Source organism: Delphinus delphis, chromosome 9 (genome assembly GCF_949987515.2).
Source record: "Delphinus delphis chromosome 9, mDelDel1.2, whole genome shotgun sequence".
In the NCBI taxonomy this organism is placed as follows: domain Eukaryota; kingdom Metazoa; phylum Chordata; class Mammalia; order Artiodactyla; family Delphinidae; genus Delphinus; species Delphinus delphis.
In genome coordinates, this window is record NC_082691.1 from 52,993,462 (window position 1) to 53,017,859 (window position 24,398).

General features: G+C 35.2%; 1 protein-coding gene across 4 annotated transcripts in view; it reads right to left on the bottom strand.

Annotated features, from left to right (window-relative positions):
* CDK14 (cyclin dependent kinase 14) overlaps positions 1-24,398 on the bottom strand; it is a 609,402-nt gene that overhangs the window by 277,936 nt on the left and 307,068 nt on the right. For all 4 annotated transcript variants that reach the window (XM_060020565.1, XM_060020564.1, XM_060020563.1 and 1 more), the window contains 2 exons: positions 20,705-20,767; positions 5,152-5,275 (listed from right to left, as the gene is read on the bottom strand). In XM_060020565.1, coding sequence (XP_059876548.1) covers positions 5,152-5,275; positions 20,705-20,767 — 187 coding nt within the window. The remainder of the gene's footprint in view (positions 1-5,151; positions 5,276-20,704; positions 20,768-24,398) is intronic.

Here is a 24,398-nt window from a genome sequence, read left to right on the forward strand (position 1 = left end):
GTTCCTACATTAGGAAAGCCAGTAAAATAAGCCAAGACCTTAAATGCTTACATTACAGAGTTTGCACTGTCTCTTTTTTTCAGGGGCAAATTTAACCCAGCTGTCTTTCCATGTAGCAAGGCCCTGACCCCTAAAAATAGCAGAAGAATGGCTGGAAAATGTGGGTGACACAATCATCAACATCTTGCAAGAACTGCAGAAAGCTGCAATTCTACAGACTCATCTATTTTGTTTTCATCTCATTTACATGGAAAAATACCTTTAAGTTTTCATACTATCATGCTGCAAATGAACATTAACTTCTTGGTGAGCTTATTTATGCATTTACTTGTCACACTACGATAATTTTCTTTTAATGTGATCTCAACACATATCATAAAAGTGTGGCTCTCATCTACTTGAATTTCTAGAAGCCAGAATAAAAAAATTAGACCATAGGAAGGGATGGTATAGCCTTGATTATGGATTCAATTGACTGATTTTTATCCAACAGTGAATATCTGATCATTAGAAAATAAGTTAATAATTTCAGAAATGTACAACATAAAAAAACAACTCTGAGAAGAATCTTAGAAAGTATCTGTTCAATGCACTTATTTTTTAGTTGAGGAGTATAAGCTCAGAGGGGATAAATGACTTCCTAAAAGTCATAAGCTAGTTATAGACAGAGCCAGGTCTCCTAATTCAAGGCTCAACACACTGATTTCAACAATAGTACAACCAGACAATCATTTAAGGTCTGCAGAGTAGGAACTTCAAATCTTATACAACTTTTCTACATGTTTACGTTCACTCAGTGATATTTATTTCTGCAGCTTTAGGCTATAAATATAATACCAAGCAGATATGTAGAGCCAATGTATAATAGCCTCAAAGCAATTCTGAGGCTCCAACACCATCTGAAGTCATCTAATTCCATCTGCACTCTTGACTATGCCAGGACAGGCCAGCACTGATGAAGAGAAAATTAATTTGTAAACTGTTGGTTTGCTAAAGCGAATCAAGCAGAAATTAGTAAATTCACTAGTAATTAGTAAATTAGTGGGTCTTAGCCTTTACATTAATACTCAATTTTGTTATGCATATTGTTTCTTCATTCAACCAATATTTACTGAGCATCTCCTATGATCTAAACATAGCACAGACAACAGTGAGCAAGACAGGACTTCCCTGGTGGCCCAGTGGCTGAGACTCTGCACTCCCAATGCAGAGGGCCTGGGTTCCATCCCTGGTCAGGGAAATAGATCCCCCATGCATACTGCAACTAAAGATCCCTCATGCTGCAATGAAGATCCCGCATGCCACAACTAAGACCCAGCACAGCCAAATAAATAAATAAATATAAGAGTGAGCAAGACAGGCCATGTCCCTGCCCTCATGGAATTTACAATCAAGTAGCAGAAGCAGAAAATTAACCAATAAACAAATGACAAAATAATTTTAGCGTGCCATAAATGCTACTGAAGAAGTTGAACTGGGTGATCATGGTGGTAAAATTCTATTTTTGGAAAGGTGGTCTTTTTGCACAGGTAACATATGATCTATGATATGTGTGATGAGAAAGAGGCAGCCACGTGAGAAGCAGGAAGAACAGTATTCCAGGCAAAGGGAAAGGCTAAGTAAGAGGCTCTGATGTGGGAATGCGTTTGGCGTTTGGTTGTACTACAGTAGGCAAGGAGGAGCAAGGTAGTGAAGACATAGGCTGGGTAAGGGATTTGAAATAGTTTTTCCCAAAAATAATGTAAACACGAACGCTTTTTTAGAAATGAGTCTAAACACTACACAATTTTATTATCTTATTATATACAGGCGGGACAAACTTCTGCATTAGGAAAGCCATAGTGATTCTAAATCATGTGTAATTTACTTATTTTTACATGCATATAGAAAACAAGTCTCAGGTAAGTGCTTAAATATGATTTTGTTTACAAGGAAAAAAAAATAGTACAGCATTTTGACCACCTGGAATTCAGAACTGCATTCCGTTTAAACATGAATGGGTCTATGGATACATTATCATCTGGTTTACCTTGTCCAGCAGGTAAAATCTCCAAAGGACTAAGGCTGAAATCACTCATTACTACTGAATTAGTCAAATGACAAAATGTTCTTTAAATTATGTGATGCATTTTTTTGGTATTAGTGCAATCTATTTTCGTAGCACGAGTGTCATATTTGTCATATGTATAAAATACATAGAATGGTTAATAATTTCCTATAATTATTAATATATAAATATATACAATGAACAATAATTTACTGGAAGATTAGGCAGGTCTGTAAGGTAAAATATCTATGTATATAAATACAAAGATCCTGGGCCACCTGAAATTGAAGGATGTGGATCAAGCATCTGAATTCCAGTTTTGTGAGCAGCTACCGTCATATAATCAAGCCTGTGAGAATTTCTAACCCTCTCTGAAACTCACGTCTCTCTCAAAGTATAGGTTACTATACATTACTAGGTTTAAGAGACAATGAAACAAGAATTTCTAAGCGTCTGGCACACAGAATAAACTCAATAAATTTTAGTGCTTCTCCCTCCCCCCATATATTTCCTCTAATAAAAACAGTAGCATCAAAGTTACAGGAATTATACTCATACAGATTTCATTTGTACCTCTGAATCAAAATTTTATGATATTTTTCACATAAGAGATAGGGGTAGGACAAAGGAACTGCTGCTAAAGCTCTTTACACATCAAACCTGAATTAAGACCTAGTGTTTCTAATTGTTCTGCTGCCTGGAACCGTCCCATTTTGACTGTCTAGCTCCTCCATCTCAGACTGTGTTTCCTTCATCTCAGACACAAACACGTGCCCAACTGCAGTAAATCACAGTTAATCGCATGTCTTAAATTAAAAGACAAAAATGATGCACAATTGGGAGAAATTGTCAGTTGGTGAATGAGTCTCCCTCATTACACTTCGTACACAGGATGCATGCCAAGTCTGTGTTCCAGGCAAGAAGATTCAGTCTATGACACTGAGGTACAACCTTTGTGCAGAGCAGTCTGGTCCAAAGAATCAAATGCTTTAAAACACGCAACGCTGTAATTGCAGCATATATGGAACATTCAATACAGGACTGTGCATAATCATGAACAATTAGAAGGAACCAAAATATTCACTGATGAGGGACTCAATAAAAAGACTAGGTCTTGGCTATTAAAGGAAAAATCTATGCTGTTACAAATGATTTTTTCATATTGAATAACAGGAGAAAATGTCCATGAAATATTCTTATGTGAAAACTGCTGACAAAACAATGTTTCTTTTTTTTTTTTTTCAGGATTATATAATTGATGGAAGAAGCAAGAAAAGAGAGAGAGAAGGAGGAGAAAGACACTGGGAAAATATACAACAAAAATGTTAACATTTGTTATCTCTGAATTGGTCATACTTTCTAAATTTTCTAATTTTCTAAAAAAATCTTTCTAAGTTGTTTAAAATTACACTTGAATTTATCTCTGAATCTATTGCAAAATGTCAGTTTTAAAGATCCATAAGAATCTTTTAAGGTGAACTTACCTATTATAATAAAAACGTCATCGTAAAATTAAAAAATAATCCCCCAGTAAGCACTTAGATACAATTCTATTATTTCCTTGGTTATACAGACAAAATAAACTTTGTAAAAATGTATTCTATAAATACACAAGAAAACCATGTTCAGCAAAATTAAACGTTCAATACAATAATTTATTCCAACATATACCTTATATTAACATACTAGAAAAAAATCATTATAAATTCTTACTAATTTAATAGTAATACCGACAAACTATAAAATATGTTCACAGCAAACCCAACAGCCTTGAATTTGAGGAACTGAAAATCTTCTCTCTTCCACCCACCTACTCTCCCATTATTTTCTACACTGTAATAGAAAGACTTTACATCTAGCCACCTAGTATTATTCTGATGCTAAAACCTGACAGCAAACAACATATACACACACACAAATAAGATGAGAACAAATAAAGTTTTGCAGTATATCACCAATCATGCTAACTTTTGTTTCATTTCAATTTTAGAAGAAAAGAATATAAAAAACCCAAGAGTAGAGTCATTCCAAAGGTACTGATCAGTCTACTAACCTTGAAATAAGAAATAAACATTTCCTGCTCTCTTTTATTTCTCAGGGGCTGGGGTGGGAAAAGATAATCATATTTCGGTAAAAGCCCATATCTCAACCTCAGGCGTCTTTGTGTCCCAAGGGTAATATTTCCATTCCATTCTTAATGGAACAAATTTCTAATCAGAATATGTATTCAAAAATAATTGAGGCAATGCAATGTCAACACATCATGCTGCCATCAGCGTTCCTGGTGCTGGGAATTGACTTGGCACACTCTGGTGTGACAGGGAGTCACGGCAGTGCAGACACATCAGACATGATGATGAAGTGAGGGGAGCCAGCAAGGACAACACAACAGCTCTGCTCCTCTTTGGGTGCTTAAGTCAGTGTTGGATGAAAGCTTCTAAGCTGTAAGAGGCCAACCTTAAAACCTTTAAGGAAGGGATGACTTTTAATGGATCCAGGCCAGGACCTCAACTTTTAAATCAGCATCAGTGTCTACTTTTATAAAGTTATTGAGAATTTTTCAAACAACAGTCACTTTCAGAAAGGTTAACACTGCCCCTAGATTTTTAAATTATTAAAATCTCAGGACAACATACACTACTGAATATATTTTGTGATGCTCTGAAACAGTCCCAAGGTTTAAATCCAGGCTTCTTCAAGTTTGACAATATATTGGTAGTTGTTGAAGCCGGGTGATGGGTAATGGGGCTCCTTATCGTATCCTTCTATTTTTGACTGTGCTTGACATTTTCATAATAGAAAATGGAAAAAATAGATTTCTTTCAATGTATTTTATATTCAAAATTTTACTGACTTTTCCTTTGGAAATATATGAGATCTGATTTGTGCTTATGATTATTTAATGCTTTAACAAGCAATGTGGATTTTTAAAAAATCTACCAAGCATGATGTTGATCATAAAAAAAATTTTTTTTTCACTCCTGAAAAAATGTTACCAGGATCTGGAATGATAGAAGAAGTGCACCTAAACAAATGCAGTGCCACCATCTGCCTGGCATTCTCACAGTGTGACAAAATAGACTGGTAATTAACTGCTTTCCTACCGAAATCTGCCAGCTTTAACTCCCCCGTGTCACTGATCAGAAGGTTCTGTGGTTTCAGGTCTCTGTGCAAAATATAACGCTGGTGGATGTAAGACAGCCCTCGCAGCAACTGAAATAAAAACAACTGAAAAAATAGGGAGACAAAAGTTAAAATCTGAACACAGACAAATGCCAGTTTCTACATACAGTCTGCCAAGTACTTGTGTTTAGTAAAAATGGGTACCCATCACTGAATTTCCTACCAAACTATTTAACCAGAATTTGCATAGGGTATGGAAATTCCTAATTCATTAAGAAGTAAATCTGAAAATTTCTAACAACCTATTATGTCAACCCAGAGTGATACCTCCTCAGCCAGAAAGATCTATAATCCAATCTGTGTTCTATAAATTAAGCACAATGTAAAGAATCATTTTTTAAATAATATTTTATTTCTTCAGGTCTAAATTGATGCTTGAGACAGAGGAAAAAAAATCTATCCAGAATATTATAAAAAGAAGCAGAATTTTTTACTAAGTTTATGTAAATGTGCATGTATTCAATTCCATAGAAATGACATAAACATGGTACCCAAGGATTCACCCATTAACATGCTTTAAGGAATGGAAAGATAAGAGGATTTCAAGTAATTAAAACAAAAATAGTCACATGGTCCAATTATTACTGGATTGTAATTATATTGCTTTTGCATATATGGCCATAGAGATTAGGCTGTTGCCTAAAGACAGACAGGTACCTTCACTAATTACAGAACAGACCCATCCTAAAGGGAAAGGAAACACAGAAAACAGAGAAATCAAGAATTCAAGAGCAATGGTTTTATAAGAAATAATTTTAAGAAGTGACTGATGGCCTTCCCTGTTTAGTTTCATATTGGATCCTATCAAATGTTCCCAATTTTGATAACAAAAAATTTGAGTCACTAGGCTTTCTAATATTTATAAAAATGTTTATAAAAAAGAGACTATCTTTAAACAATTTACTTGCCAAAATAATTCTAATTGACATAGTTTTTAAAAATCAATCTCCTAAAACAAAAATAAAAACAAAAGGTTTTTTTTTTGCATGTGGGATCTTCCCTAACTAGGGCACAAACCCGTATCCCCTGCATCGGCAGGCGGACTCCCAACCACTGCGCCACCAGGGAAGCCCAAAACAAAAGGTTTTAAGTGCCATCAATACCGGAGTCTATGTAATCAGCTGGTAACAAAATGCAGTTTCAGGGAAATTTTAAATGAATTAGATGCCAAGTGTGGGCAGTATAAGGATTCCAGGATCTTCAAATGAAAAGACTGGCAACTCCTTGAGGGCCCTGGAAGCTAGCATTTCTGGAATATTTTCCAACTAACTAGGGGCTCTGAAAGCCAAGTAAATTTTTTAGAGAGTGGATACCTTGAAATAACAGTAGATGAATTCATTTCAAAATCTCTGTATGTGATAATATGCTGTGGAGCAGTGAAGGCCTCGGATCATTATTTCCAGAATCTAAGTACCAGAAACTAAAAACCTGTTCTGTGTTAGCCTGGATTAAATTACTGGCTCAAGAACCTCGGGAAGCAAATGTCTCCTGGACTCCTCTTTTCAATCCTTTCTGTGTAGCAGATGGAAAGACTTAACGCCATCACCAGCAGCTCCAGCCTCGTTCCTCACTTCTAATACCCCCTGCATCCTGAAGCCGAAAGCTTACAATTTCTAAGAAAATCCATATCCCTTCAGTTTAGAAGGGAGAAAGGATGAGCAAATAAAGCCGCTCTGTGTTTTCAAAATCTTTTCATCAATCAATCAATCACAGAGGCAGACCACATAACAAACTTAATTTCAAAAATAAACTGATTTTGAAAAGAAAGTTTGCATTCTGCAAGGTGCCAGCAGAGACTTACCAGACTGCGATTATCTATTTAACCACAGCAACACATCTTAGTTGAACAAGCAATGACACAAAGTGCCAGCTGCCGTTCTATGCATCATAGAATACGAACTCATTTGATCTCTGTAATAATTTTAGTGGTGAAGGTACCACTATTAAATCTGTATTAGTGATGAGGAAACTGGGATCAGTTTAAGTGGCAGAGCCAGGACTCAAACCCAACAAGTTTGACTCCAAACTCCATGCCCTTAACCACTCTACTATAGGAACCTTGGCCAGAACATAAGTAGGGAGTGTTGATATAGAAGCTGCTTCCTCCAACTAACAGGATAAAGTCTGGGCATCTAACAGCATGGCCTTCGAGGCTGCTGCGCTGAGCCCTGATTCCAGCTGGGTGCCCAGGCATCATCACTCTACATTCCCTGACTCCAAGCAGTCTCACGCACGCCCATACGCAGAGCATACTGCTCTTCAGCCCTTTACCTTTGTTCTTACCTATTCTCTGACAGAAAAGCGCTGTCTCACCTTTGCCTGCTAATCTCCATGTATTTCTTAGGTCTCTCCTCAAAAACCACTCCTCCCTGGAGGCTTTCCTGACCCTAGGCCTTCCCTCTCCCTACAGGTCTGTGTGAGGGGTTCCTCCTCTGTGCTCCTGGGGCAGCCGCTACATCTGTCTATTGCAGTTATGGTATTACCCTATCTCCCTCAGACTGTGTGCCTTAACTACCTTCCTAACCTGGGTCCACAGCTGACACTCATATACCAGTAATGTGATGACTGAACAGAATTTAGGCACAGCTGGAGGAAGTAGATACAGAAATAACAGACGCCTGGAATGGGAGTCTCTAGAAGCTAAGGGTAGAAGTGGGTAGATCAAGCAGTCCCAAAGGGCTCTTCTTTTAATACCTTTACCAATTAGTGAAAATATATAATCCTCATGCTAATCCAGAAGCTATTCAAATAGGGTAGCGTATTAAAGAGGATTAAGAAAATCAGTGATAGGAAAGGATGCAACCACACACTCCAACTGAAGTTGTATACATGACAAACTAAGCCCCAAACAAGACAAGTAGAACCCCAAACATTAAGTTGGAGCCACAAACAAATTTTTAAATCTTTGATCAATGCACAAAGTCAGAACAAATCCCCACAGAATAAATTCATTCAGGATTTACTAAGTGCCAACCATGTGCCAGGTGCTGTCATGTAAGAGGGATGCAAAGATGAACAGGATATAAGATGTAGTCCCTGGACTCGAGGAACTCACAGCCCACTGGGTATGACAGACACATAAACAGACAACTACCACCTAAAGAGGTCTGCACTGTGACAGCAACGTGAACTGAGTGTACTGAAGGCACAGAGGAGGGAGGAAACTTGTCACTCTGAAAACAGAATTCATTACACATAAAATTTTAATAGGAAAACAAGCATTCACTAGATGCACAAGATGAAGTGATGCATTATATGACAAACCTCTTGCTGTTCTGAGGGAAAAAATTGAGGAGACCAAGCAAGCAGATCACTAAGAAGACAAATTAAGAAGAAATTTTTAAATAAATGAAAAGAAGACAATATATGAAATAGTAAAATGATCAATGCACCATCATAATAGTAATGGTGGCAAGGGGGCAACAGTATACTTCACTGAAACCATTAGTAAACTTGGTGTTTTAGAAATAACATTTTAATGTGTTTAACAGAAAATATACTGCTAGCTAGGGGTGGGAAGGCCACAAGGAATTAGCACTGAGTTTAATAGAATGTCCCATGGAATATTCTTTGGGAGTGTTTTGAGAAAGGCAAGTCTTGGGCATTTCTTCCTTTAGGCAAATAGGCAAGTATCTAACTTGCCCATGTAAATTTTTCAGAAAGCCACTTCACTTGGTTGTTGTATAAATCACCACATAACAAGCTATATTTGATCTCTGTGAAAACCAGAGGATACTATGAAAACAAGAAGGACCACCAAAGAGGGGGCCACATGCAGAGAAAGAGTAAAAATCAGCTTTGCTACTCGCTAATAAAACTTGGTGAACATCAATGCAATCTCGGGTACTGAGAAAAAAGGAAGGGAGAGTAATACTAATTGAAGGCTTACACTCATTTAAAGGCTGTTTTAAGTAATTTTACATATATTTTATAATCCTGTATTTTTCCTTTTCTTTTAAACAAATGAGAAAACTAAAGTTCTAAAAGCATGAGAAACTTAAAGTCATCCAACCATCACACAGCACTTGTGAACTTTCCACTACACTTCATTATCTTAAATGAGGTTGATGCTTACTAAACGCATGGCTGGATACAGTTATACACCCAATATAATCAAAGTGCTCTGATTAAGTGAACCCAAGTTTGTAAGCCTCAATTAGCATATTATGTAATGAGCATATGATTCCTGAATGTCTATTTTTGCTACTTAAAATCCTCTTAGAAATAAATAACATGGCAGAAGACAGCTTTATGTCCTGAAGCTGATAAACTAACATATTTTCATTTCTATCTTCTTATTTTTCTACTGTAGTAGCCATAAGGTCTTCCTAAGAATACCTTGTCCCCTCAGGATATTCTATTCAACTTTATAAAAGGAGATATCTTCAAATCCTACAGTATGATCACTGAAGAGTTATACTCTAGTTCGAATATGTTCACTTTTTGCAATAAGAATCCCCATGGGAAAATGCCTTAAATAGCAACGATACGATGAACAGGGACACTTCTACCAGCAGCAGATCTATCTATAGCCACGTTGTCTTGCCATCCCCCGCAGAAAGCAGCTCATATTCTCAGGGCCATGGCATATACTTCTTGGGAATATCCTTTAATACTCCTTCTATTCCCTTCTGAAACTCTTTAGACTTTAAGTAGGTAAAGAATATGAAGATAAGGCTTTTTATCAAAACATTTAGAGCAAGCTGGTAAAAAGCACACACACACATCATTGGACTTAATATATTTGTTACTCAAAAGAATTATTGCCACTTGCAGTGAGCAACAAATTTTATACTCCTCCACCCCCGTCAAAGTCTAAAGATGTATGATCAGATGCTCTTTGTCTCAATGCTTACAGTCATGAGATTCCATGAATGGTCTGAAATCCAGGCATTATTTAATAAATGTGGTTCCATTTAATATGAGACTAAGCACAGTGAACATCTTGCAGATTTTCCAGGCTTGGGTCAACTATCTTCAAGGGATGTCCACGGTCTCTTAGGGCTTATTAGAGTGATTAGCAATGCAACCTATGCCTTATGGCACAGCAGCAATTCTTACAAAGAGAGTTAGTTAAGCTACTTTTCTGTCACCTGGGGACCAAGTTTAAATCTTTGTATCTTAGGTTTTTCACCTTAAAAATGAGATTGTCTCAGATGCCCTTAACATTCATTCATGCTGTAAAACTGTATCCTTTCATTTTATGAATAGCAGAAGTAGAAGGGACTCTACAAATTGAGCAGCTGTAATAACTGCCATTTACTAAATACCAGTAAATTAATCCTTCCAACACTTCTGCTAGGCAGATACTATTATCTTTATTTCAAAGATAGAGAAATAAAGGCTCAGAGAAACTAAATGAATTGGGAAAAGGGACCCACAGCAAGTGTAGTAGAGGTAGTAGAGACAGTTCCCATTTTTGTCTTGCTCTGACACCCACAATTTAAAATACTGCTACCCAAAAACCATGTATACTATTTGATTAAAGTAGTTACACATTGTGTGGATCCAAGGCTAGAAAATGTGACATTGGCAAATAAACCAAAGTTGTACATGGCTAATACATGCATCAAATAATATGCTCCATGTTTAGCACCACATCATTTAAAAATCCACAGGATGCACAAACATTAAATTACTCATGCATCAAACTTTCTAGAAATGAAAAATAATTAGAAAATTTGAGTCCTCAAAATATCTACTGAATGTAAAAATACATTAAAATATGCATCAGATAATGATTTTACTGCAATACTAGGTCTTCTTCAACTTTCAAAAGAATGATTCATTTCATTTAGTTGAGTTTCAAATTTGCAAATACCTAATGCAAATATCAAATCATAATTTGTAATACAATGTACATAATACATTCCCAAATAGTTTATAGTTTACAAAACATCATTGCAATTTTATGTGTTGAATTTTTTCAAAAGAATACTAAGAAGGTTATATGGAGATATAAGGGAGATAGAAATAAAAGCCCAGATAGTAAAACATTATGGTATAATTTATTTGTCCCTTTGGACACACTTGACAGTATTAAGTGTGCTACTGGGATAGTGTAAGACACAAACATTCATGACAGGGCATCAGGTCATAGATGTGTCCTTTTTGCCCTGTACTACAGATAGATCTGGGTCTTAGAAAATCTGAGTAGTAAGGACAGTTTGTCTTGCCACGTTTTGCCCTTTTTGAGTTCTTTCATTTAACTTTCTGCTTCTTCATTCTACTCCCTCGTAAGTCTTAGATATGGAACATGTTCCACCATTTCTAAATAATGTAACAAAAATTTAATTTTCAATCTCTATGTTATTTATACATTAATATTCTATTCTTAAAGATGATAACTTTCTGGAAGGGAATAACTCAAAAAATAAGAGTTTCAAATACTTGGGCAAACTCTTGGGAAAAAGCTCTTGCACGCTTTCTGTGATCCTTAAGTTGGCCTCCCATTCTGCCCTCTCCTCCTGCCTCAATACAATGGTGGATATCAACAAGGTGTTGCTCTAGGCACCGAGATGCCCACAGTGAGCAAGTTGACTGGAGCCATGGGAACCAGAACTGGGATACTTACAAGGAGTCAAGTGGGGATTGTAAAACAGATCTGTGTTTTGCCATGTTCCTTGAAAGAAGCACATTAGCTTCTTTAGTATGTTAATATATTATAATAATATGTAATATTATATAATAATATACAATATATTATAATACTTAGTATACTAATACTTAGTAGATTTCCAAGTTATTAGAGTTTGTATGTATGATGAAGAAAATGGGGAGGGCTGAGGATGAGAAACTTCCATTTAATAAACTTGGTCAGCAGCCTAAAACTAGTGTTAGAAATATTCCTTAGCTGAGTAGAAACAAGATGATCAAATTTAAGCTACTGGCTTTAATAGTTGCCCAACATAATTTTCCAAGAGAAAAACTGAAACACTTATTCCAAGGAATTCTAATAATATAATAATATTAAGTATACAACTGACCTTACTGATAGGCACTTTTTGGAACCAAAAAGAAATAGCATGAAATACAAATATTTGTTCAACTTCATTTGTGAATGTATGCAACACTCCCCCAACTACAGGCCATTCTTTTTACACACAATGAAAAGGAATAAATAGAATTTAAAATGGTTTTATTGCCTAAAGTAACACCTTAAACACTATCAACATGAACTGTCTTAATATCAGTTGATAAGGCCAATGCAACTTTTTTTTTAAAATTGAGAGAGACAGATGCAGACTGAAAAACTGACAAAGGTGACGAATCTTGAGTGTAAGAGTCTTAGAGAAAGATCACTTCTGCAAGCTATACAATAGAGAAAAATATGTTTCATATGGAATGCAGTAAAGACTCTGAGTTTGATAGGTATGATCAATAAACCTCTCTCTCTCTCTGCATCTTCTTAGAGAGATCTCAAGTAACAGGGATTTATATATTAATGAGAAAATATCTATGAAATGTACTGGCTACTCACATGAAGGCTGAACTTGTCTAGGACTTTCAGAAAAATCCCTGGAAGCGTGTACATACTCTGTTACTCAGCTAATTTCCCCCCTGGGTCCTCACGTTTGTCTTGGAAAACATGCAAACAAAGGGGTCGAGTGCAAGATCCATCTTAAACGGGAGAGAGGCAAGGTGAATGGCTTGAAGCTTGAAACCCAGGAGGGTATCTGTCCTATTTCCACTGGATACCACCGCCCCTGCCCCACCAAGCTGGGTAATTCCATCTAACAAATAAAATATCACAGGGCATACTTCTAACGACTATCTGTATTTCATCAATCTTTGGGGTGATTTCTTTTCAATCTGGGTTTTAAAGCACCGCTAGGAAAGAGTGGGCTGTTCAGTTAGCTGCCTTGATTCCTTTGTCTGATTCAAATCATTAACAAGCACATCAGCAGATGATGCCAAGCATACAAAAGACATGTTCTAAACAACGGAACGCACGCCCCACATCTTAACCAGAAATTCACTACTCAGACCCTCTCTGAACATCCAACACAATATGAATTGACACATGAATTTCACTTTCTTTTACTGTTAATCCTTCACTGTCTAGATATGGAAAATCATTTTGTTATAACAAAAATAGGATGAAAAGGCTCAAAAGAAAACTGGACAGGTGCTGAGACTAGGTGTCAAATTTTTAAAACACTCTTGAATGGCTCCATGAAATAACCGTATTTCCCAAAATACAGAATAATGAAAGGTTCTATAATATTCACTGTAATGCATAGTAGGAAATCATTACCAGCTAAATGAGAGTTCTAACGCAAAATATGGAGAAAATCAGGTGTTATCTGATTTTCTATCTCAACATTAGAAAGTCTCATTCAGGAATCAATTCTCAGTGCCATCTGTATGAGACAGTCTTAATTTGGCATAACATTATTCTGACTGTAATACACCTGCTTGTTCTTGGAAAAATAGCAATTTTTCAACCTTAATAATCCTCATATCTTCTTAATTAATATAGATATTGAGATAAAAAATAAAACTCAGCTTTATGTCCAAAGAATTTCAGGTACTTCAGAGAACAAGGCAGATAATTCAGAATTACTTTATTTTGGATTACAGTTCTTTAAAAAAAAAAAAGACAAATGTTTTTACAAAAAAATCTTCTAGGAAAGTCATTAAGATGACATGGCAATGAAGATAATTACATAAAAACACAGGAAGACCCAATGTCATCATGGTAATAAGATTCAAGCACCTATATTTCTGGATATGAGCTGGAGACAGCATCAATTAATCTTTCTTTTCTTTAATGAACCTTAATTTTCAGTCTCTCATGCTTATCACTTTTTAAAGAACACATGAAAAGCTGAAGAGGGAATTTAGACTGTTATGGTCATTTTTTAAAAAACTGATCAATCTGTAAGTCACTGAGAATTATAAAATGAAGAACTCCAATACAAGTCTGCCTTCAACTCAGCTATGACAGTCAAAACCCAAGAAAATTCATAGTGAATGGTTTGTAAAGGGGGCAAAAATGAACTACCTTCTGCCCAAAATTCTAACCAGTTTCCTACATACCAATTATCATGTTCTAACAATTGGCTGTTATACCTTTAATCATCATAAATATTTACAACAAGGCCAATGTCCTCAGGCTTTCGATTCAGGCTTTAAATTGTCCTCTAAGTAATTAACTGCTAAAATTACCCATTTGTCTAAAACTGATATAATACAGACCATTAGTTAATAGTGAATATTTATTTCAGAAGGCCATACTGAGAACAGACACATTTTGTGGGCAATTAAAGTAGCAAAGTGATTACAGCAATTTCGTTAACATTGACAATTTTTCTTATGAGTTTATTCCAGTGCTTACAAGGAATATACAGCATGAAAGATAAAACTTTAACAGATGTTTTGCTGGGATTTAATACAAAATTACCATAGACTAGCCTCTGCTTTACTATGAAATCATGAGTTATGTACTCTTTCAATTGTTCTTTTCTTCCCCCTCATTCTTCAGTGATGCATCACCTTTGTAACACTTGCAAGTCTACCTGATTCACAGTAAAGAACAATCGCCTCAATTCTCAGATGCGTGGCAACCCACCTTTTCACAATAAACAAGTATATATGAAATCTAAACAGATATGTACATTTTTATAATCCAAGATGAATGTTTAAAATATTTCCATATACTGTCATGCTGCATAGTGATGAAACCAAAAGTCAAAACTGTCAAATCTAGAAGCAAAAGGACTTGATCGCTATGTTTTCCTTCTGTTCACCATAATAAATATTCAGTATTTATTACATTCCTATCCTTTAATGATCTATGAACTATTTAACCAAATGCAGAGCTTCAGAGTTATTACAAGAACATGCTCTTTTAAAGATAATTGCTTATCTCACCTGGTTTTCACATCTTACATTTATAGAGAACCATTACAAGGTCTTATTTTAGCTCAACTGTTGTTGTTTTTTGTTAATCAGCATCTAGCACAGCATTATGAACAGTTGTTAACTTAGTAAATATTATTCTTACGTTCTTCATTTTGCATTCATCGATTTAAGTGACAAGAAGTATCACCACATGAAAAAAAATGTTAATCCATCACACAGAAATACCCATGGGACATCTGTCACTATGTCATAGTCAGACTTCTTTGAGAATAATTTCACCTGCAGTGCAGATCCTAAATGTAACCCTGGAGGAGTGCACTGTCTCTAAGCAGACAAAACTGTGAAGAAAAGCCAGTGCATGATTAGCTGAGTGGCCTCCCATGGAAACCAACATGGTAATGAGGGCTGTTTGCTTTCATGCACTACAATTCAGATGCCAAAACACAGGCATTAACAAGATGCATTCTATTTTTTAACTTCCCATACCCTCAGAGAAGGTATAAAAATTATCTTCAACATGAAAATGATGAAAAATCTATGTGAATGAGTACATATAAAGTCAGGTAAACAGGCTAATTACTGTAATTTAATATATGAATCATGCAATGTAAGGAAAAGAACATTGGACAAAGAATCAAAATGCTCTTTGACAAGTTCTTAATCTCAATGATTCTGATCTTTATATAAAATGTGGCAGCTGAAATGGATGACTGCTTTAGGATGCTAATCCTGGAATGAGCCTGGCTATAGCAGAATCACTTAAAGAAGTGTTTTTCTAACTACATCAACATGTAATATTGATTACATATTACATTTTATAATATTACATATTGATCGTAATATTGTACTGTATTATAATCATGTAAATGTTATTTACAGCTGAGCCATTAAGTTTTATAGGACTACTTTCTTCCCCTGCACAATAATTGTTTTTCCTGGTGTTAGTAACTATCTAGTTCTTTTGTTGGTTGGTTTGCTTGCCTTTGTTGAATTTTCTTTGTGGTTATCACTAATTCGACACCAAATTCTTCTTCCATCTTATAAATCTGCTCAAACACATTTGGTATTCTATCTAACCCTTTCATCTTCTTAGAAATCTCTCCTGGAGACTTCTGACCTGCGCCAATCAGACTGACTGGTTACCCTTTCAGCTCGATGCACAGTTGTTATCCTGGGATTCTTTTCATCATTGTCTTGAGGATATCCATCTCTCTTTTGTGGTAGCCTCTACTACCTGGTTTCCTTTTCTTTTCTGCTTTGGTTTATTCCCTGAGTTATAGTGCAGTACATCTTCAAGTAGCTTCCTGAGAAAGGATGCAAGGTATGCAAACTTTTCGACTCCTTGAACACCTGAGAATAATTATCCTACTCTCACACTTCATTGATAGTTTGTATAGAATTGTAGATTGGAAACAATTTTACATTGGAATTTTCAAGTTGTTGTCCCACTTCCATCTCCATTCCAGTGCTGCTGTTGAAGTTTAACACCACTGTAATTCTTGATCTTTAGTAGTAAACCTGTTCCCTTTCAGTAGGATCTTTCTTTGAAATCAGTGTTCTGAAAATTTGCAACAATAAATGTTATCATTTATCTATTATCATTAAATGTTCTGGGCATTTAATGGACCCTCTTAATCTTGAAGTTCACATTCTTCACATCTGGAAAAAGTATAGTTTAATGTTTATTGCTTTAATGACTCCCTCCTCTCTATTTTCTCCAGTCATTCAGATGGTTGATCCCCTGGACTGGACTCTAAATTTTCTGATACCTTCTTTCTCATGTTTCAGATTTGTATTTTAAGCTCTATTTTCTGGCAAACTTCTCCAACTTTTTCTTCCATTTTTACTGTTGTTTTTAATTTCTGTCATCATATTTTGAATTTCCAAAGCTACTTCATGTCCACTAATTTCTCCTTTTTAAAAATAACATAGCATTGTGTTTTATAGATGTACTATTTTCTTTTACCTCTTGGAGAATATTATTGATAATTTTTTTGAAGTTTTCTTTCTTTCTTTCTCTGTGTAATCAATGCAAGCAACTTTGCTTCCTCTGAGTTACTTATTTGTCAATTGGGGTCTTCATTGTAGAATCACCTAGATTCTTTAGGTCTGTTCTCTTGGACTGATCAGATTCTCCACAAAGACGCTTACAACTTTCTACCTTGAGGCATGGGTCTGATACCTGTTTTCTGAAGCACCACAGTCCAGGCCCTGTCTCTCATATATATATATATTAAAGTTTTACAGATGACTCTGCTGTGGAGCCTAGTTTGAAGACCTCTTTGATGATGACCAAAGTTTCTTGCACTTAAATATTCCAAGCACTGAGACAATCCAGTACATTTTGGCAAAACCTCAAAAAGCCAAGACGTCAATAGGTATGGGGAAATGGAAACTTATATACCAACACCTATCACTGCCTTTCAGTTATTCAGAAAGGTATAAAAAGAAGTAAATCACATCATGCACTTTTGGAGGCAAAAATGTAGTAGAGTATCAATCTGTAACCATGTGAAACAATTTCTTAGTGAGAGTAGTTCCTGCTCCATATGACTAATATCTAGACTCAGTGTTGGCATCATATCTAATTTCGGTGACATTATTTATGCTAACTGCACATCTCATTCACCAGTGAGTTTCCACCACACCTTAGGAGGTATGAGCTCCTGCAGTAATAAACCTTGTTTAATGCCCCAGTACAACCTGAACTTGAAATAGGTAGCAAACACTAAGTATTTTAAGTACGAGGAATGATCGTAGGGTGAAAGAAAAGCTTGCAAAACTTGGGTAACAGCTGTTGAAACACAATTTCAAGGAGTGCAACCTAGTAACTGAAAACCAGTAACCTAGAAGCTCAATCTTTCCATGACCATTAAGAGATTAAGGAAAAATAAAATGTAACGGATGAAGCAGAATTTACAAAGGCTACAAAAATCACCAGTGATACTGGCAATGCTTTGTGGAATGAGCTCTCTTTATTTCACCAACAAACTTGCCCATAACTCATGACACACAGTGTTGGTAAAAGACCAAACAAGGATAATGGAAATCCAGTGATGCCATGGTTTTTTGAAAAGGCTCAGGCCAGCTCTTTAATCTTAATCCTGTCACTGAATTTAAAGTCTGGAAATCAAATTTAGCTCAGAGTAGCCTCTGATTTCCACTGAGGCTGGTAGGCCCTGGGCTTCCACTAGCTGGCCTCTCTACAGATTCCCCAGGCTAAAGTGGGAAAAGGGGGCGGGGAGGGGGGAAGGAACTTGGAGATTGGAGTTGACACATATACACTATTGATACTATGCATAAAATGGACAACTGATGAGAACATACTGTATAGCACAGGGAACTCTACTTAATGCACTGTGGTGACCTAAATGGGAAGGAAATCCAAAAAAAGGGGGATATATATATGTATGTATAGCTGATTTATTTTGCTGTACAATAGAAACTAACACAACATTGTAAAGCAACTATACTCCAATAAAAATTAATTTAAAAAAATAGATAAATAAATAAAAATAAAGTGAGAAACAGGAATAAGGATGTACTGTACTGTTGATTGTGAACCCAATCAACCCTAAGAAGAGAACATTAAATGTATAAATGAGACAATTTGAGTTTTTTTTTTTTTTTTTTTTTTTTTGCGGTGCGGTACGCGGGTCTCTCACCGCTGTGGCCTCTCCCGCTGCGGAGCACAGGCCCCAGACGCGCAGGCCCAGCGGCCATGGCTCACGGGCCCAGCCGCTCCGCGGCACGTGGGATCCTCCCGGACCGGGGCACGAACCCGCGCCCCCTGCATCAGCAGGCAGACGCTCAACCACTGCGCCACCAGGGAAGCCCCTGAGATGTTTTAATGTTAAAGAAAGAATTATGTATTAATTAAAAACTAATGTTTAAAGTTAAATTTGAACATGAACAAGATTAAAAAACAAATCTCTTCATCTGTTAAAATTTCTTGCCCAATCTAACCACTAAAAAACTACCTATGTCAATGGATACAGATTTTTAAGAAAAGTGAATAGTCAAACAATTTAAAAGAAATCTAAACAAAACAAAAAATCACAACAACAAAAAAGGAGATATATGAAAAAATCAACAAATACTGTAAGTACCATATTGACTCTATTACTTATTTTAAAAACAATGTTTTGTCAGATTTCCTACAAGTTCCTACATTTTAAAATTGTACAACATAGATGACCACCATAAAAACCCTCATTATTAATTTCATATTAAAAAGCACCTATAATTCATTAAAGAAAAAAACCAACCCAATAGAAAAATGAATATATAAGAACAGGTAACTTGTAATAGCGGAATTACAAGTGGTCAAGAGACATGAAAAGATGCTCAATGTCACTAGCAGTCAAGAAAATGTCAACATAAAAAATATTTCATTTTTATTCATCAGAATGGCAAAAATCTAAATGACTGGTTAGTCAATCCTAGGGAATGTAGAGAAAAACAGTCCTTCTGTAATTTACAACCTTGTGGGCAAAGGTTCCAGTTAAATTCATTAAAACCGACATCACGTCTCTAATTAATAAAGAAAACCCATTAACTAGATATTCAAAAGAAATGAGTATAAAGGTTTTATACTAATATCTACTCTAGAATCATTTTTAATAGGAACATTTTGGAAACAACCTCAAGATCCATGAATAAAGAACAGTTGCAAATTACGGTTTATTCATACTATGGAATAATATGCAGTTATTAGAAAGACTGAACTACATAGTCATGTATTGATTTTAAAGGATATCTATGACATATTCTAAGAGGAAAAAAACCTTATACTATATATATATATTATTTGTATAAAGCAAAATGAAATAAACACATGTAATACCATAGGTGCAAATATATCTCTCCTAGCAAAGGGAAAAGTACAGACGAAAAAATATGCCACATTGCAAGAAAGGTGCAGATAATGAATGGGATGAAATGGAGACAAATAATTTTACTTCAAATACATTTATAAGTTTAGCCTTCAGATAAACTTTGGTATCTTCTAACTCCCTAACATATGCCAAGAAAGAATCTCCTGTTTTAAGCTTGAAATTTTTGGACAATTTCCCAAGATGGTTGCTAGGTCAAATCTTAGAAAAACTTAGCTCTTTTTATACAAAGTAATCCAATTTCTGGTAAAAGAAATGAAAAAAAAAGCAGTAGGAAAAACCATTTTTATCTGTTTGTACAAACAAGTGAAAAATATGCACCATGAATTCACCACAACACTGTTTTGGATCATAATAGTACTTTATCTTGAAACCAATTGGTACTGCAGTATGGAGCTCCAAGCTAGAGCTACTGGAGATTCCCCTCTTCTGAAAACAGTGTTATGACAGGATTCCAGTGGATTTTACTCATTACTGGCAAATGTTTCTCCATGAAGAAAAAACAGGATAAGGTCTAAATAATAATACCACAGTGAAAATATTTAATGTCAAAGCATGGCTTCCAATGTCAAACCATAGCAATGACTATGGTTCACTTCAATATTACTTCTCTTTACACAATTTTTTTAAGTTATAGTAGAGAGATTAGATTTTCGCTCAAAACATGCACATGAAGAATGCTAACCCTTGACTTAAAAAGATCTTTTCCTACCTTCACATTATCTGGATGCAGCCCCCCAGGGTGCTTGTCCATGTACTGACATAAATCAGTATGCTAGAAGAAAAAGGGAAAAATGTATTAACATCCCTCTGGCTGTAACACAGTGAATCAATATTTTTTTACTTCAAAGTCATCATCACTTTCTGAACAAAGCAAATATAAGGGCAAGTGGGTGGATTTTTTAGTGTATGCAGTTGCATGCTCCTCCGCCCCCTGTTTTAACCACAATCGAATCATTATCTTTGCCTCTAGGTTCTGTCTTACATTAAACATATCTGTGTATTAGAAGGAATTCATATCCACAACTTTTTACTTTGTTAAATGCCTAATTTTCTCCTCATTGAACATACATCTCTTAAATGGAAAAAAAAAAAACCCTACCTAAAAATACAAGCCTTAACTTAAAAAAACTAAAGCACATACACACACACAATTAACCAATCCAATTACAATTTCAATTATCTTGTATTTTCCAAGTGGAAACGCAGGTTATGATTATTTATGTTATATGAGATGAAAATACTACAAACAGATCATTACAGTAAAATTAATCATTGGTTTTATTTGAGTTTTTCATAACTATATTCACTAAAAAATAATTTTCAGATTCTCAGAACTCTTGAATATATTTGAGAAAATATTTATTTACAAAACTTTATAAAGATTTACTTTATAAATCAATACAAATACTTTCAAAATTATAAATTAAGACAAATACATCCAGATATAACTTAAAAGGAATATCCCTAGATAGCAACTTATGCTGTTATTCCTTCAAATATCCCAAGCTCAATTTGCACACAATTATATATTTTCTTTTTAATGCTTTTTCTGTTTATATTATGAGTTACATAAAACTTGGAAAAAAACACGTAGAGTTGCTATATAAATTTTTCTAATCTTATTGGAGGATACTGTAAGATTTGTGACATTGAAACATTTAATCATTCTGTAAAAGCCAATGATCATGATTATTCATGCCCCATTATCAGGCTTCAATTATTCAGGAATAATAAGTTTTTGATACCTTCAAGAACCTGTACCATGGCTATAGCCATGATGACAACAGTTCAGATTCCTTTACTGAGTTTTTATTGCATGCCAGGTGGTAACTCCCAAGGATACAAAGCAGAATTTAGCATTCATTCATTATTCATCACGTATTTCTTGAGTACTTATTATCTTCCAGGCACTACACTAATCACTAAAGGCATAGAATTCAATGAAATAGATGCTGGTGGAAAAAACCAGGCATGTCAGTAATTACAGTAGAGTATGTTGTATATTAAGAACAGTACTGGGTAATGTTTGAGGACATAGCAGGGGGGGAACTTATTGTGGTCTAAAGATTTCAGAAAGGCCTCCAGAAAGCATTACTTGTAAGTAACACCTGAATAGAGAATGAAAAAGGTCAGCCAATGGAAGAACAAAGGGAAAGAAGATGGGACAGAAGAAATGCTCTTAGATATATTTTGAGACAATATTGCCTTTATCTTGCACCACACCCAAGGTGTTTAGTTTCCAAATGAAAGTCAAGTTCCATGAGGACAGAAACTACATTTGATTTGGAAATTATTGTCTCTCTGGTCCAGTCAATGACAGCAAAGAAGAACTAAATAAATACAGGTGGAAACAGTTTTACATATAGTATAGCTCATTAAAAATGAGCCTAAAATATAATTATAATGGGTTCCATGGAGTTTTTCCTGACTATATAAAAGTTTTATTTCATGCATTTAATTAATTGAGGACTGATTTCTGGATCCCAAACTGCCACTTTGTAACTCCATACAATTAACCTCTCTGTCCTTTCAACTAAGGCTAACACCTTCCCTAGAGATTTCTGAAGAACATATAAAATAGTACATGAAGCACTGACATATATACACTACCAAATATAAAATGGATGGCTAGTGGGAAGCTCCTGCATAGCACAGGGAGATCAGATCGATGCTCTGTGATGACCTAGAGGGGTGGGATAGGGAGGGTGGGAGGGAGGCTCAAGAGGGAGGGCATATGGGGATATATGTATACATATAGCTGATTCACTTTGTGTGCTGTACAGCAGAAACTAACACAACATTGTAAAGCAATTATACTCCATAGATATTAAATAAATAAATAAAACTAAATAAAATAGTACATGAGAAAGCAGTTTTTAATCAATAGCATGATACACAAAAATAAGGTAGTATTTAAGATACTGCCCATTATACAATAAGACCCATGAGGGGAAGAACTGTAATTTGCTCATTGCTTCACACACAACAAATAAAGTGGTAAATAGAATGTACACCCAATCATAACAATAATCATATAGCCACATGTTAAAATTCCTATTAAAAATATATATTTTCAGTTTACAAAACAAAATCAAACTCACACAAGCTAAATATACACAACAAAAAATAACACAAAACCTGAAAATAAAGAAATAATACATCATATTATATATTACACATTTACATTATTTACGTTTGAGGATATTTATACTGGTAAATATCAATAAAAAAGCAAAAAATCAGCATATCAATATTAGACATATTAGAATTCAAGGAAAAAGTACTAAACATTTATGCACCTAGCAACATGGCATATCACTGTGAAGCAAATATTGACCAAAATAAAAGAAGAAACTGAAAATTTCACAAAATCTTGAAGGGTTTAGCTTACCTCTTTCAAAAACCAACAAATGGAATTGACAAAAAAATAAGAATTCTATAAAGGATATGAGTAACAGTTAAAAAGCATGTTTAATTTTGTGCCCAATAAACTTACGCTACACATGCTTAAAGAAGTGGAATGGTGTTGGGGACAACTTTCACCATATTTTATACTTGACATAAACGTATTAAATGCCGATTGTGCATAAATAAATAAGAAAAGTCTCTGCTCGCATAGAGCTTACATTCTGTGGATTTTTACATACTTGTGCATTATTGTAATTTTTTTCCAAGATTAAAGTATTCAAGCTTTTTGTTTAAAAGTAAACAAACAAATAAAAAACCCCACTAAACTATGAGGAAGGAAACATATCAGTAATGGGGAAAAAAGCTCCTGATGCTCATGGTACACATGACATCCTTCCGTGTATGTATGCATGCCCAATGACAGTGTAACATGAATTAAAGGAAGGAGGCCTCTCCAGAAATGAGATCTTGGGAAATTTAATAAAGATTTTTCCAAACCTTTTAAATTTTAAGATTCATATTTCCTTAGCTGTATAGCATGAAAATGTGTGTATGCATACACGCATGGCTATCTCTAGCTGTGTAGCCTTAGACAGGTTACACAACCTCTGTGTATCAGTATCTTCATCTATGTAATGAAGATAATCCTAGTATACCTACCTCATATGGATAGTGTGAAAATTAATAAGTAAATATCCATTACGGTTTTACTACACTGCCCAGTACATGGTAGATGCTACAGGTGATGATGATGATGATGATGATGATGATGATGATGATTTTCTGTAGTGTGTTTAGAGTAGGAAGGGATATTTGGGAGGACTGCAATTAAAAATGGAATGATAAATACCATCAGGAAACTGGAACTCTTAGAAGTAACATTTCATCCTTATATATGTGTTCTTCCTGTCTACATGCCCAGACATTCTCATTCAAACTCCACAGTTCTCTGCACACAACCTCTGAGACTACTTCTAGCAAATACACCATTAACC